The 14,711-nt window shown below is 48.6% G+C and overlaps 6 protein-coding genes across 6 annotated transcripts; 4 read left to right on the top strand and 2 right to left on the bottom strand.

Moving 5' to 3' along the window:
• Positions 1–1,679: 1,679 nt before the first annotated feature.
• DYR_1 (Dihydrofolate reductase) lies at positions 1,680–2,357 on the bottom strand (the record flags this gene model as incomplete). The annotated part of the gene is made up of 1 exon (XM_014689781.1): positions 1,680–2,357. One exon carries the CDS (start codon positions 2,355–2,357, stop codon positions 1,680–1,682), a length of 678 nt encoding a protein of 225 aa, XP_014545267.1.
• Positions 2,358–4,928: 2,571 nt separating this feature from the next.
• Positions 4,929–5,606, top strand: G6M90_00g078400 (uncharacterized protein; the record flags this gene model as incomplete). Its single annotated transcript, XM_014689782.1, has 1 exon — positions 4,929–5,606. The coding sequence occupies one exon, from the start codon at positions 4,929–4,931 to the stop codon at positions 5,604–5,606; it is 678 nt and encodes a 225-aa protein (XP_014545268.1).
• A 1,128-nt stretch (positions 5,607–6,734) lies between these two features.
• Positions 6,735–7,583, bottom strand: G6M90_00g078390 (uncharacterized protein; the record flags this gene model as incomplete). Its single annotated transcript, XM_014689783.1, has 1 exon — positions 6,735–7,583. The coding sequence occupies one exon, from the start codon at positions 7,581–7,583 to the stop codon at positions 6,735–6,737; it is 849 nt and encodes a 282-aa protein (XP_014545269.1).
• A 2,155-nt stretch (positions 7,584–9,738) lies between these two features.
• G6M90_00g078380 (uncharacterized protein) lies at positions 9,739–10,122 on the top strand (the record flags this gene model as incomplete). Its single annotated transcript, XM_014689784.1, has 1 exon — positions 9,739–10,122. One exon carries the CDS (start codon positions 9,739–9,741, stop codon positions 10,120–10,122), a length of 384 nt encoding a protein of 127 aa, XP_014545270.1.
• A 468-nt stretch (positions 10,123–10,590) lies between these two features.
• Positions 10,591–11,589, top strand: G6M90_00g078370 (uncharacterized protein; the record flags this gene model as incomplete). Its single annotated transcript, XM_014689785.1, has 1 exon — positions 10,591–11,589. One exon carries the CDS (start codon positions 10,591–10,593, stop codon positions 11,587–11,589), a length of 999 nt encoding a protein of 332 aa, XP_014545271.1.
• Positions 11,590–13,442: 1,853 nt separating this feature from the next.
• G6M90_00g078360 (uncharacterized protein) lies at positions 13,443–14,450 on the top strand (the record flags this gene model as incomplete). Its single annotated transcript, XM_014689786.1, has 4 exons — positions 13,443–13,690; positions 13,750–14,134; positions 14,194–14,247; positions 14,295–14,450. 4 exons carry the CDS (start codon positions 13,443–13,445, stop codon positions 14,448–14,450), a joined length of 843 nt encoding a protein of 280 aa, XP_014545272.1.
• Between the last annotated feature and the right edge of the window lie 261 nt (positions 14,451–14,711).

Below are 14,711 nucleotides of genomic sequence, written 5' to 3'. Positions count from 1 at the left end.
CGGTAAGGGGAAGAAAATACTTTTGCGAGAGCAGTGTAGAAGAGTTGTCTTTGTTCAACAAATCCACAACATTCTGATGCTTGCAAATGGCCGGTAAATAGGTTATCCCTACGCTTCAGCTAGCACACCTCAAGCATAAGCAATTAATTTGACGGGACAACTGGTCCAACGTCGGCCGCATTCTGCCGCTTAGCCGTTAGCTGGTCCTATGTATATGACTCCGCTTGAAATCATGACTGTGGCCTCTGCTATCTGCGCCTTCATCACTTATTTACTGCGTTTGGAGAAGCCGCAATACGGCATGATGGGTACAAACTTTGAAAAGCCACCGAACAGCCTCCATGCTTCCAAAACGTCGCGCCTGTTCTAGGGTGCCATGATGCCGTGGCCGCGGAGGCAGCGGGAGCCGAAAGACGCAAGGTTTCACCGCTGTTTGCGGAACGAAACCATACGCAGGAAGACAACTCCTTCCCGGACAACGAATTAAACAGCTTGAACAGAATGAATGAAATGAAGAAAATGTTGAACTCGTTGACAACGATGCAGATTTGATGGATGTTTTCCCCCCTCGGACGAAGAAGCGCGAAGAGAAATAATATTTCGCGAAGCAGAAGTGTATATTTCCTTTGTCGTGAGTATTGTATACAATTTGGCACATTCTTATATTATTACAGCGGCGATGTCTGAGGGCTGCGCTAATAGAAGTTGAGGAACCAGCATGCACGCGATATATTCCAAACCTTAGGTGATGGCCTCGCTCGGCGGTATAAGAAGGATTGTTTTCGGCTGGACAGAAATACTTTGGGAACATCCCATTGTGGTCTTTATTCAGGCCTAATAACTCCTGAATGTCCAATACCCGCTAGTTCGTTGCGTTGGGGCATGAGAAGCAGGCTAAAATATTGTGGCTTTAGGGATTTGGGGAGAATTGGTTACCCAAACGACCATATATCGTTTTTTGATCTTCAATGGGAGAGGTTGATCAAAGGGGGAGAAATGAATTTAATATTGCGAGGAAGATATTGTGTGGAAAAACTGTATACTCCCACGCAGAAAATGCTAGTCAGTGGAGAGAAGGCCGGTTTACCCGATTGAATAATGACGATTAAATATATATTTTAACAAAATTATCCATTTTATCTCGGTAATATTGGGGGGAACAGAGACATAGAACGATACAGGAAGAGTGCCTAATGGCATGTAAAAAGGAATGTGGATAGTTGACTGTAATTGCACAATGACGCTGAGGTATTTGTTGGGCCAAGTCTTGCCGATCCAACAGTGATTTTGATGTGGGTGGACTTGGTTTCATTTGCAACGACATGGTGATTGGAGTTTTGAGGTGTCTCCCATCTCGGCTGGTAGTTTTAATTATAACTGGAGTCTTTGTTCTGATGCCGCTCGTAAGAAGACACAGCGATATTGCTGCCTGTGAACAGTTGACCGGCTCCTTTTCTAATCAGGTATTCCATCTATCAATATTGACCGGCAAGAAATCTCATTATTCGATGAAACACAGGGAGCCAGTTCTATTGCTGCGGCGATCAAGGACACAGATGACCACCATTCTGAAGTAAAAAACTAGATATATTTCAAGTCCACTCGAAGAGCATTCTCATATGTCTTCTCACCACTTTCCTTCGTCAAGGAATATCTAGTTACCTACCATTAAGACATACTCAAGCAGTCCGCGTAAACATGTACGCCTCCCATGCAATTCCGTCCTCAATCTGCATGCCATCCGGAGCATCAGGCCCTACCCAGTCTTGAAAAGCCCTGTCACTTTGCCGAGCCCACTCACCATTCCCGCGGCCATCAATATCCAAAGGAAAGAACGTGTCGGCGTTGAAATCGGCTCCGATCCGCGTAAGCAGCAGACGATCTACCCACGGCATCTGCAGTGCCTCATGACACAGCCCAGCCCCACCGATGATAAATACGCGGCCCAGATCTGGAAGCCAACTGCCGCTGCCAAATGAGCCATCCGAGGAGCTCGAGCTCGAGCACCGGTAAGTCTCCGACAGAAGCTCCATTGCGCCTTCAAGGCTTGTCGCCACATGAAGCGGCTCTGTCCTCAAATCACCCTGCAACCGAGGCCGAACTTTCTCTGGGTTTTGTGTGATGACAACATTGATTCGGCCGGGGTATCTCTTGGTAGGAGTCTTGTCCCACGTCTTGTAGCCCATTATCACAGCATTCATCGTTTGCGGGTCTGTGCTTCTTGTGGTCGTGGATTCAAAGTAGCCGCTTTCTCGCTTTAGTTTGGGCCATGGCATACGTGTTTTGTAGCTCATTCCCATGGACGGTGTGGCCGCCACGATGATAGTTGCCGTCATGCATTCGCTACCGGTGGCCATGCTGGGTGTCGCGCGTCGGGAGTGATGGTTCGGCTGGAACGTCAGCTGCTTGGTTACCCTTGAGGCGGACACCATCATTAAAATAAAAGGGCACATTCATGACATGGGATCACATAATCGTGTATAATATGATGAAATGCGGGGGGATCAGCCCCTAAAACATGGTGAAGCACAACATGATTTCTTGCATATTCTGCTACCGTTCCATCCATGGCTCTTTTGTGCTTTGTGTGACAGCAAGCAGCGTGAGTAGAGCATTCTAGTCAGACATCAGCTCAGCCTCAAGATGCATGCCCGCAGAAACGGAAGAGGTGAGGTCAGCGGCGCACTGAAATTGGAACTTCTCCACAGGGACGGCTGGGATGTGACTTCAATATCGATTACTTGCCGACAGAGAGAGCATGTAAGTGGCGGAGAGAGGAGGGAAACGCCAGCGTCAGCAAGGGTCAGCCCGCCCCCTATTGCTCATGCCGATATACCCGCCAATCGCTTGAATCCCGTCTAGTGGTCCCATCTGCATCGCCGGGGCGGGTTTATCAGATCCGATTGCGGCAAAAAACTTCCCGGACAAGGAAAATATGACCAGTCGTTTTTTTAGAAGCGACAAAAAGTAGGTCGGGAATGTCAATCTTGTGGGAAGGGGTAAGAGATTCCTAGCGCAATGACAGCAATGATTTACTTCGTCGATACTTAGTGGCAACCTCTTTCCACTAGGGGCGGTTCTGTTTATATAAGGCTATAGCCACGTGGAGATGTCGGCGTTTGGCAAATTCGAATTATTAGGATTTTGATCTGAAAGCAGCAGCCGTAGTCGCATAGGAGGCCGTGTCTGCGCCAATAGTACAGTTATTGAAGACTGAGTTGATTCGCTAGGAGGAATGACATAGGGCTATGGACTCATTAACCGCAGGCCGAGATGGGACTCCAAAGACATGCTGCAGCTCTCGCCTCTGGAAACTGCTTTATTCTCTCAAATGAGCATAATTTACTCCGTCCTGGCAGTGCAAGTGACACAGCTTCAAGTAAACGTGCCATTAATGCCAGGACTCTCAGATACAATCACAGGGTTCGTCTTAGAAGAACAACCTATTTACGTTATCGCATCGCATAATACCTCAATTATTGTCAGAGCTTACGCTGCGGGCAACCCTGAAGCACCTGGGGACGAGACTATGGTAAAAGAGCGACTATTGACAGATCTCAGGCGACAGAACAAGAATGTGCGCCATCTGACAGCAGGCTAGTCTCAAATTTGATATTGAACTTGGCTGGGCGTGGGGTAAACCTCCCCACTGCCAAGCATAGTAAACAGGCGGCTGGGAGAATCTCCCTCCACCTCGTACGTTGTCTCTTTGAACGGCACCGCCTTATTGCAGCGAAGTCAGTTTACCAATGAAGTCAAAGCGCACTAGGCTCGGCCCGCTCCGACGGACGGACCCTTGACCCACCTCACCAACGACCGACGTCAATAAAATCCAGCCTATTTAGAGCAATTTATTTGTCTCTTTACTCATTTATACATTCCTGTCCTCTGTCCAGAGAGGAAGGACGCCTGAGGGACAAGATTAAACATTAAAGCAAATGTGTACAACAACCAAGTGCGGTCTGGTCGAATCACGATTACTGAGGGCTCTGGGAGGGTTGGATGAGTGTACACAACATGAAATGGTAACCTGCCCATGCACAACACCAGAGCTGAAAACCAAACACAGTGAGTAACACCATGGCATGATGGAATCGTTATCGTAGTCACACCATGTCCACTCAAGAGCCATTTTTGCACCAATTATACGCAGAACTGCCCATCACATGCTTTCACCCACCATCCATCCGCAGTATCTGACATGCAGTTATCCTGAGTAACGCCAGAGTACATTCTCCATTCAAATCCATGTCTTCCCCCCCTAATCCGTAGATTTCTTGTTTCCTATCCCTGCTGAACTGGGCTGTGCGAGGATAATGTTCGCGGTCAAAACGCACCCGATTCAGGCGACCCTTTTAAGTCGATTGCCGTACTGCCCCATACTGAGATAGGATATATTGATATTATGCAGGCGTGCAAGTGGTTCTCAACATATATTGGTATGAAATATGGTCATATTACGATTTGGTCTGTGGACTTGGGAAGCCCCGCAATTTTAAATGTCGATCACACATGATGCTCTGCTGTATTGTGTATAGGGTGTTGGTGAATATTACGTCGTGCTTACACCGACTGTGGGATCCCTACAGGAGGGTGTCATAATCGTTTCACCATTTTAGTATTAATTTCATCCTACATGTCCCGGGCTGCCTTACATAATGGTAGTTGAGGATCAGGGTTAGGGTTGTGCATTCGAATACTCATGACGCCATACTTTATGGAGGGACATCGTGCAAAGTGGCGTCGCGCACGGTGTCTTAGTTTTCAACCCTTCATATTCTCAAAAGGCGCGCCCTAACGACCCGCGCGATCGGATAACTGCCGGTACGTGGTACTAATTCGACTTGGGGCTCACTTGATAACAAGCTATAATAGAGGCTACCTTGCCATATCTCGTCCAAGTCAAGTCTGCCGCGGAGCTTGCCATCATGGACCATTCCAGCTTGCACGAATTCATCATCTCGTCGTTTCTCAAAAACCAGCGCCCTCCGACTGTTGGCGACATCGCCACCCGCTTCGAAAGCGACGTCCCTACTGCGCGGCAAGGCCTGCGAGCTTTGGCAGACTACCATGGTGTTGTGCTACACCCCCAATCCGACGAGGTGTGGGTTGCCCATCCCTTCTCCGCCGCGCCCACGACCTGCATCGTGACCTCGGGCCATCGCAAATGGTGGGGAAACTGTGCCTGGTGCTCGCTCGGCGTGATGCACCTCGCAGGCGGCACCTCGACTCTTACGACGAGGACTGGCGCCATCGGCGACGAAGTGTCCGTCACGGTCCGGGACGGACAGCTGCTGGACACGGATTTCGTCATACACTTTCCGGTCCCCATGCGTCATGCCTGGGACAACGTCATCTACACATGCTCGGTCCAGCTACTGTTTCGCAATGAAGCCGAGGTGGACGAATGGTGTGCTACTAGAGGCATTGCCAAGGGAGATGTGCGGCCCATTAAGCAGATTTGGGATTTCGCTGCTGAATGGTATGGCCGCCATGCCGATGCAGACTGGAAAAAGTGGTCTTTGCACGACGCGGTCGAGATTTTTGCCCGTCATAGGCTGACTGGTCCAATTTGGACGATTGGAGACGAGGCAGGGCGCTTTTGAGCGGGCTTCGATTTATAGACCCATTTGACACTCCTTGGGTGACATTTGAAGTCGGCTACTGACATCTCGTAATAATTCCCGTCGTATTCGGCTGTGAGCATTCAGGTTTGGGGCTGGCATCGGTGATCTGGGCGGCATTTGTACGTCCTCGTTTCCTGTGACAAGGGCTAAAGGCTTGGGGCAACATGACTAAATTCATCTGATAACAGTCTCTAGTAGCAAAGGTCCTTTGTTTTCCTCAAGGCCTCGTTGACCAAAGACCTCTTTTAAATACAAGAAGTCGGTGAGGGACTTTGCCCTAGGTCCCGTGACCGTAGGCCTCGTGTAACCTTCGTGTGACATTTCCGCTACCTGTGTTGTATTGGTGATGGTTGTCTCTTGTCCGCCCTCGGACGTAGATTTGAGAATAGTTTTTGACTTGGCTCCGATGCCTGGCAGGCCTGTAAAAAATTTAATATCCCCGCCCACTTTAATTGCTTGTTCCCACCTCCGTGTGAAGGTATTAGTGATATTCATGTTCGGCTGGCGCTGTGTATTACCGCAAGTCGGCTCAGTGACTTCGATGGGTGTGAAGTCGATGTGGGTATTGCCAGCAGCAAAGACTGACGAGCTAGGAAGGGAGTGTTTAACACAAGACTGCCCGCACACGGTCTTGATATTCATCCTGTACCAAGATACAAATAAATCCCTGATCATGGTAATAGAAGGCACGGGATACGAGAAACAAGCAGCTTTTTGTTATCAGTACGTGCCCTAATTTTGATTCACGTCTTCTTAAAAACATGTTTAAACTGTGAATCTCGAAAACTCTCGCATCCATCCATTTTGTGGCGCCAACATGAAAGCGTCACTTATATTGAGGACTTTTAGACAAGACAAAATCAGAGACTGGATTTTTTAATATAACAAGTTGAATTGTATATAAACCGACTACTTGTTGGAATGTAGCTGTTGAATTGAATAAGCGACTTTTGTCTTGACGCAGTCATGGACACAAACTTGGCGTTCCCATGCCCTTTTCAACGTCGTCAAAGTTTTCCTTCTTCCGCTTCTTCCGCTCCTTCAAGACACACTGCCCGATCTGTCGCCTGACTTCGTCCTCGGTACTGTCGCCGTAGTTGAATTCCGTCAAATCTCGGCCGCGGAAAAGTCTGCAGCGGCCGAGAAGTTCAATGGGAACGCTCCAATCCAGCCCACAGGCCCGCCGACCTTGTTCATAAACTCGATGGCGTGGTACTCCATTGACTTCCCTTCAAATTCTCGCGGAATATCGAGTTGAAGGCTGCCTTTGACTTTGATTGGCCTGCCACCAAGTTGAGGCTGCCCTTCGCTGCCGTGATACTGGTTATACGCCGGGTTATAATCTGGGTTTTTGACCCATTTCAAATCAGGGAAATCCTTGGTAAAATTTTCAAGCAAGGCCCACTTCGCCAACGTGCCATCCGACTTGAAAGTCTTACGGTCCCCAGAGGTCACATTCTTAGGGACGCGAAGCCAGGCCTCAATCTGGTCCCACCGTATCCCTCCCAAGGCGGCGTACTCTACCTCATCAGTAAACGGGGGTGCGAAACCGGAGCCTTCTAAGTAGATCATATTTGGCGTGGCGTGGATTTGATACATCCATCCAAATTCCTGCTCCCTAGTCAGGACAGCAAAGTAGAGGGCGGATGACCATCTACTCGAGGTTGCGGCGTAAGCAGAGTTGAAGTGTCTGTTTTTCCCTCGCATTTTACCCACCCATCCGTCTAAGCCAACATTGTGCCACCACAAACTGTATGATCTGTTGTCTGTCTTTCCTTCAAATTCGTGAGGGATCCCACCGAGGTTTTTATAATATTCTGGAGGCAGATCGTCGCCACGATAGACAACACTGGGGAGGGGTCCTTCTGGTAGTGTCGACCCCTGTGGCGCGACTGCAGAAGCAGCCAGGGGGACTGCCAAGGCAGATGCAAAGAGGAGGGCAGCAAAGTTCTTCATGGCTAGGTGATTACTTTGGTAATAGATTGGAGGCTCTGAAATTTAGAGTTCTGAGGTGATGAGTTGGGAGGAGTTGGGATAAGCCTGTGTCTTGGAACACACATATATATATTTATGTACCTACACTCGACCATATATTGACAATTAATTCTCTGGCTAGTCATATCTTAATAGAGTAAAATTATACCAGAGAAATTTAGTATGATGCCACCTCATGTTACCTGACTCGCAAATGGCCGAGGTTACAATCCAACTCGTATAGACATTAATGGGAATGTTGTGGAGATTATTAGAAGGGTTCTGGTAATAATTCTGTCCATGTTTAATAGAGACTATGAATCATGGTGGTGGCAATAACATTCAAGTCTCCTCTATGCCTGGCGGGTTAGTTAGCATTACCACTAACAGATAACTACCTAGGACTCGAGCATAGACCCTTCCTCCCGGCGGGATTACCAGGACTAGTTGGGATAAACGCTATTGCATAGCATACTAGTAGAATATCCTAATATTGATGGCGAAGCGGGCATAATTTCCGTCGCAATAGATTGGGAGGCCGGGCGGGGGACTTGGGCAAGATGTAAGGCTGCTGGTGCCACACGCAAGACTTGGCATAATTTTATGCTTATCTGGTGTTTGCATGAGATTTAACCGAAGACGAGCATGGGTCCACCATTCTCGCTAATTAAATGAATGAATTGACGTTGGTTTGGAGTGGTTTGCATTGTCTTGTTGCGCGGCCGGCGGGAGTCGCTTCGCAATCGCCGACAGTAGTGCCGTGAACTGATATTACAAGGAGACATCTCGCTGTATTCACCCCGCTCGCGTGACATTGTCCAGGGCTCCTGCGGAGGTGGTGCTTGTCCGGCGAGTTTGCGACGGGCCCGAAGCCATGTTACGACCCAAGCGTGCGATGAAGACGAAACTAGAGACTCCAGATCCAGCCCACAGATGGTTGGATCCAGCCTCAAATCGTAAAGGCAGCAAATTATATGTCTTTGAAATAAGCTGCGTGGTTAGAAATCCGGCGGTGGGCACACTCGCGAAGTCTACACATCTACTATAACCATGGGACGTATATATTGCCCAGGACCCGGCTCAGCTTGGCCCACGCCGAGTTGGACAGACGGCCAATCCCACCTCGGCCGCCGAGTTTCTCAACGATAGCCGATCGTCTGTGGATTTTGTGCTCTCCAACGTTGGCGCTTTATTAAGCGTTTACGTGGTGGAGTTTTTACCGGAATGTGGGCGTGATGGGAATTTCTCGATGGGGTAGCCGTGGATTGAATTGAACGTGGAACTGGTCCTTCATTGAAGCTGCCCATCGAGAGATTTTTGACCTCTTTCGTGGTTGGAAACCTAGTTACTAAAAGCCAGCAAGTTGTGACCTCGTGTTACACGGAAATAGCTTAATATTAAAGGTTACATAAAAGCTACAATCACAAGACCTAGGGCAAAGTCCCTCACTAACTTCTTGTATTTAAAGACGTCTTAGTCAACGAGGCCTTAAGGGAAACCAAGGACCTTTGATACCAAAGACTGTTATCAGATGAATTGAGTTATTGACTCCAAGCCCTCTATCGAGCCCTTGTCACATACGGTGTGTCATTGACAGCACAGCCCACGACTGAATAGGATTCTCCCATTGAATGTACAGGTACACGATTGCTGGCCAAGTGGCGTTAGTATAGGGCATGTGGCGGTTTGTTATATGTAGTCAGCAGGTAAAACGCCGCTGGAAGCCTGTGCCCTCAAAAGACAACTGCGGCTGAAAATGGCAGTTCATTGAGATTCCGAACCCCCCCCCTCCTGGCATAGTTACAAGGCGCATTATTTGGGTCTACCACTTGTTTAAGGACCATCACCCGCTAACAAGTATAAAGTTGTCACAAATTTCCTCGCTGCCAAACCTAGACCACGGCTGTTGTCTGTGTTTTAATCACTGACCCTACATGATTCTAAGCACGCATCACCTCGCAATCCACCATGTCCACGCAGGTTATCGTCAATGGAAATGAGCTCTCGACTGCAGTAGCTTCCACGTCGGATACAAGCTCTACAAACTTTATAGTCGTTTGAGGCACTCGACGAATTATCGCTGATGACAAAAGGGAACTCGAAAAGAAAGGTGCCACAGTTACTGAATACCTAGGAAATGACATATACCTCTGCCACTACAAGCCTTTCTAATCTTCAACCCATTCGGGACTTGACTTTTGTGGCACAGGCCAACATTTTCCCTCATGATGTTAAGAAGTCTAGAAGGATAGCCAACGCGATAAAATTAAGTGAGAGTGAGGGTCATCCCCAGAAGACTTTCGATGTCGAAATCTTCCTCCACAAGGGAGAGAAGGTATCGGACAGTTTTATTAACAATGTACGTGAGAAGACTGGAATAGTCACGAAGAATATAGTCCCAGAGGAGAACGTCACCAAGCTTACGGCTGATGCCTCCACGATCGACAAAATTGTGGAAGTTGACGCCATCAAGGCTATAGAAGAGTCCATAAAGCCGAAACTCTTCAACGACATATCTTGAGAGGATATAGGCATTGTTTATCCACGAGTATCTGCTCTCGGTGTGAACTATGAAGGCCAAGACCAGGTTATAGCCATAGCCGACACAGGATTCGATATTGGGTCAATAGATAACCCTCACCCGGCATTCGCGGAGCGTATTGTGGCTTTGCTCTGGAACGAACGACGAAATGGTAGAACTGATGACCCTGTCGGCCATGGAACCCACGTGGCAGGGTCCGCCTTGGGCAACGGATCGTCGGACACCATGGGAGGCAGCATTCAGGGAGCGGCACCGAAAGCATCGCTGGTCTTTCAATCAATGCTCGACAGCGATGATGTAAACATCAGCATACCCAAAGATCTCACAGGGCTCTTCTAAGAGGCCTACTCGTACGGGGCTCGTATTTCTTGCAACTCTTGGGGGGGCAAGCTGGCCATCTTACCAGATACCGTACGATGTAGGTGCCTGGGCGGTTGACAACTTCATATGTCGCAAGCAAGATCGTGCGTGGTCCCTCACATTGTTTTCCACTTACTGAAGCTAGTTGACAATAGCGCAGATGTCATTGTCTTCGCCGCAGGCAAGGACGGTGAAGAGATGTCCCATTACAGCAAAATGAGCCAAATCGGAAGCACCAGTGCCGCCAAGAACAGCATTTTTGTTGGTGCTACAGAGTCCCGTCGACCTTCCATTAAGCTGAAATATAACCCAGAGGGGCTTATTGGACACCCAGACAAAATTGCATACAACAGCTCACGAGGACTTACATTCCACAAGATTATTAAGCCAGATGTTGTGGCTCCGGGCGTTGCCATCCTCAGCACATGCTCGCGCCACGAAGCCGTAGCAACTAGGCGTCAAGACTTTGGCCAGACTCACGACAACAACTGGATGTTCTGTTCTGGCACGAGCATGGCCGCTCCCCTAGTGTCGGACTTCTGTGCGGTACTGCGCGAGGCACTGCAGTCAAAGAAGATGGCTGATCCTAGCGCTGCTCTCATCAAGGCATTGTTGGTCAACGGGGCCGACGATCTCAGGCTACCTAAGCCTGACCGGGGATTTTGCCTAGTCAACCTGAAGGAATCCCTTCGCTGTGTGGTGGAGCCTGGCCCGGGGGAGCAGGTTGGCTTCGAGGATGTGGGTGGTGAGAACGCTTTAAAGGAGGATGAGACGTGGCCGCTGGAACCAAGGAAGATCGATTTTACGGGAGACCGGACCGGGACTCAGAGGGTCACTTTAGCATACTCGGATCCCCCAGGAGAGAATCTGCAAAATAATCTGACACTCAAGGTCAATATCGAACAGCAGTCTGGGGCCTCAGAGGAACAAAGGGGCGATGAGGGTTTCGTGGCGGAGAACAACGTCGAGCAGGTGAAATGGGATACAACATCAAAGGATAGGGCGGCTATTATCACCGTTAGAGCCGACAGAATTGCTCAGCTTGAAGGCTCGCAGCCTTTTGCTGTGGTGTGGGGTATTTACTAACTTGGGAGTCCGTTGTGAACATGAAGCATGGAGAGCAAAACCATGGTCCTGTCGGAGAAGGATGTACACAACCGAGCATCAGATGCGGTGCCATTTAATCACGTCCACGGTGGAGATTTCTCTCTCCGTGCTTATTTGCGCAGGGACAATACCGAAAAGCTGCTAGGAATCGAAGTTTGCCCAAGGTTGGGCTGTTTCTGCTTAGGCTGCAGTGTTTCCTTATGAAAATGCGATTTTGATCGCCATGTATGTAGTTTAGTTTAAGATGTATCAAATGGACACATGTAATGCCCATACGGGCTCGTAGGAGTTTTAATTTGGGCTCTAGAGAAGACTTGTCACGTATGGCAAAGCTTTGGGTGACGGTAATTTGCAATTCCATTCTTCTCTCACGGCTATGTCAAGTTCCGTCTATTCCACGTAGCGGCTAGATCGGTCACCCCGCCCTCCAGCTTCGTGAAATACACTGCTCTGCACTATTCGAGGAGGGTCGGGGCAGAAGCATACCTACCTAGCTAGGTAGTGGTTACTTGGGCGCCACTCGAAAGAGGCCCTCCGCGGCCTGGAACCATGTGTCGTCGAGCTTGAAGTACAGGCGCAGATATTTCATGTTGCGGTGGCCTTTTTGCTTTACTATACCGCAAGCCTAGAGTTATAGTTGATGAATTGGCGCTTGGGCAGCAAAGTCTGTGGTGCCGAATTCCGATAGGCATAACAACTGTGTGGAGAACCTTTGTATAACAGCAACCAGTCGCGGCCGCCCACCGGCGGGTGTGGCGGCCGGGGCTGTGAGCCAAGCCTGCGGCAAACTGGATGTGGATTAGAGTTTCGAAACTGTGGCATCTCAGCTTTCAGCTGAAAAACGCCTCGGGCGCGAAGCCATGATGCCACATGCCACTATCAAAAAGGAAGAAAAGAATACGGTGGTGATATGATAAATACTAACGCCACTCTTGTCCAGCAAGTGACAAGTTGAACATTTCTGAATGTGTAGTTTGGATTTTCATGTCGTGACTTTGAGGCTTTCCGAAAGCCTTGGAGTTGTTTTGTGTATGTACATGTCCTAGACTTGTCCGACGGGGAGTTCCATGAGGTGGTTTCGGTGAGGGAAGAGAAGGGTCAATGGGGTTGTTCACCTGCTGATCAACGGATATCTCAACGTCGGAAACTCCAATTCACTGGTTATTCAGCGTCGAAATCTCCATCCTAGTTAGGATTTGTCGGCTTTATAAACACGTTTAGGGCTCCGAGTCAACACCAATGAAATGCAGCATCCATCAAGACCTCTGAGGCTTACGTAAAACAAAAAACGTCGCTATAAATTTAAACATTAAACGGTCTCCTAATTGACTTGTTACCATCTTCAGCTACAGATGTGGCTTTGTAGACAATTCGGTCGAAAGCGTCAACGAACAGTCGTGCCAACGGGTAAAAAAATAGAGGCCATCTACAACTAAGATGCATACAAGGTTCAATTATTTAAAGCACTAGTGGAAGTATGATTTCTCTTTTGTCTGGTCTAGTTGAATTGTGACAAGTCAGCCAGCGACGGTATGCTTAAATGACGACAGCCGATTCTGAAGGAATGTTGTTCCGAAATCCCAGCCACGGCCCAGAAAATATATTATTGTATCAAAGCCACAATTTTCAGACCGAGTTTCTGTGGCGCATAACTCTGAAAATGAGTTTTTGGGGAAACTCTGTGCAGTGTGGAGAAGGCGCAGCTCCAAGCCGCTCATCATACAGCTTGCCATCAATGATATCATGTGCATACATATATAACACTCCTCATTACAATCTGGACAGCAAAACTGGCTAAAAATGGAAATTCACTCAAGGTGCCAGTCTACAGCATGGATAAAGTGTATACAAAGAGCCTGCACCCCGTTGGCTTTGGACGCCCGCTATATCACGCAGCGCCCAACCTCCAGCCCGGTCACTGTGGATATTTTGATATAAACGGACACTGGCACCTTATTATCGATCTCTCTGCTGATCTCCCCAAGGACACGAAGCTTGTGACAGAGCCCCCCGTTCAACTGGGTCCAGTCTATGGAGAGACTATGAAATGGACCAAATGCAACGCGGAAGCTGAAATAAGGTTCGCCTTCTGGTACAAGTATAAAAGCTGTGTCGAACTCAGCACTAACATGGATGTAGAATCGGAAACTTGCCCCCAAAAGCTGGCTTTTCGCTGGGCTTTACAACAACAAAGTCCGAGTGTGGCCTTCTCTTGACCGACCCCGTCCAATACAGGGCATATGAACCAGATGAACCTTTTCGCGATTGGGTCAAGGAACATGGCCGTGAGAAAATTTCTCAGCTAAAATTTGATGACCCAGTCTCAGACCATGGGCTATTCCTGGTCACCCAAGTATACTGCACTACGCACTGTAAAGTAGCGGCAGTTCTGGGAGCGAACAAAGAACTATCTGTTCAGTGTACAGGGAGTGCTTTGGATGGACAAAAATTAAGTGGCAAAGGGAATTGGGGAATGATTACTGGGGCCGGCGTTTCCCAGGAATTTAAAGCCGAGGATGGAATAGTGAGTCCCCTTGCGAAAATGCTGTTTTGCTACGATTGCCATGTCTGACTTTATCAAAGGAGTATACGGTCTTTGCTGGTGGCTGGTGGTACAAACCCAGCTGGGTATTCTGGGTAAGTCTAGTCTTTAATCCTAAGAATAGATGGCTGACAACCGGAAGCCTTTTCGTCCGTTCAATCCAATCGTATTGAGGATGCCAGAGGCCGTCCAGCAAGAGGTCGACAGAACCCAAGAGCGATGCGTTGGGGACGAAACTATGAAGGACCGCAACGGCGCTTTGGAGAAATGGACTCATGAATCACCTGTTGGGGGTTAAGTCTATGCATTATCTAGTCCGGAAGAGCTTCTCCTTGATAAAAGCTCTAAAAATGTTAAACTTACAAGGGACGGGATGCAGTCGGATTTCGTAGGTTGCTGGTGCATAAACGGCTTGAGAGGTAAAAAACAAAAGATGTAATACCCGTGAGCGACTACGATAAATTGCGACCAGAGGGGACTGGAGAATTAAAATAGTATTGATCGGACAATTGGAGCTTATTATCCAGGGCTAGATTTCCACCCGTGAGGCGCGAGCCGA

The sequence above is a fragment of the Metarhizium brunneum genome, chromosome 4 (genome assembly GCF_013426205.1).
Source record: "Metarhizium brunneum chromosome 4, complete sequence".
NCBI classification, from domain to species: Eukaryota; Fungi; Ascomycota; class Sordariomycetes; order Hypocreales; family Clavicipitaceae; genus Metarhizium; species Metarhizium brunneum.
Note: the sequence above shows the minus strand (reverse complement) of the source record. Positions and strands in the feature narration are given on the sequence as shown.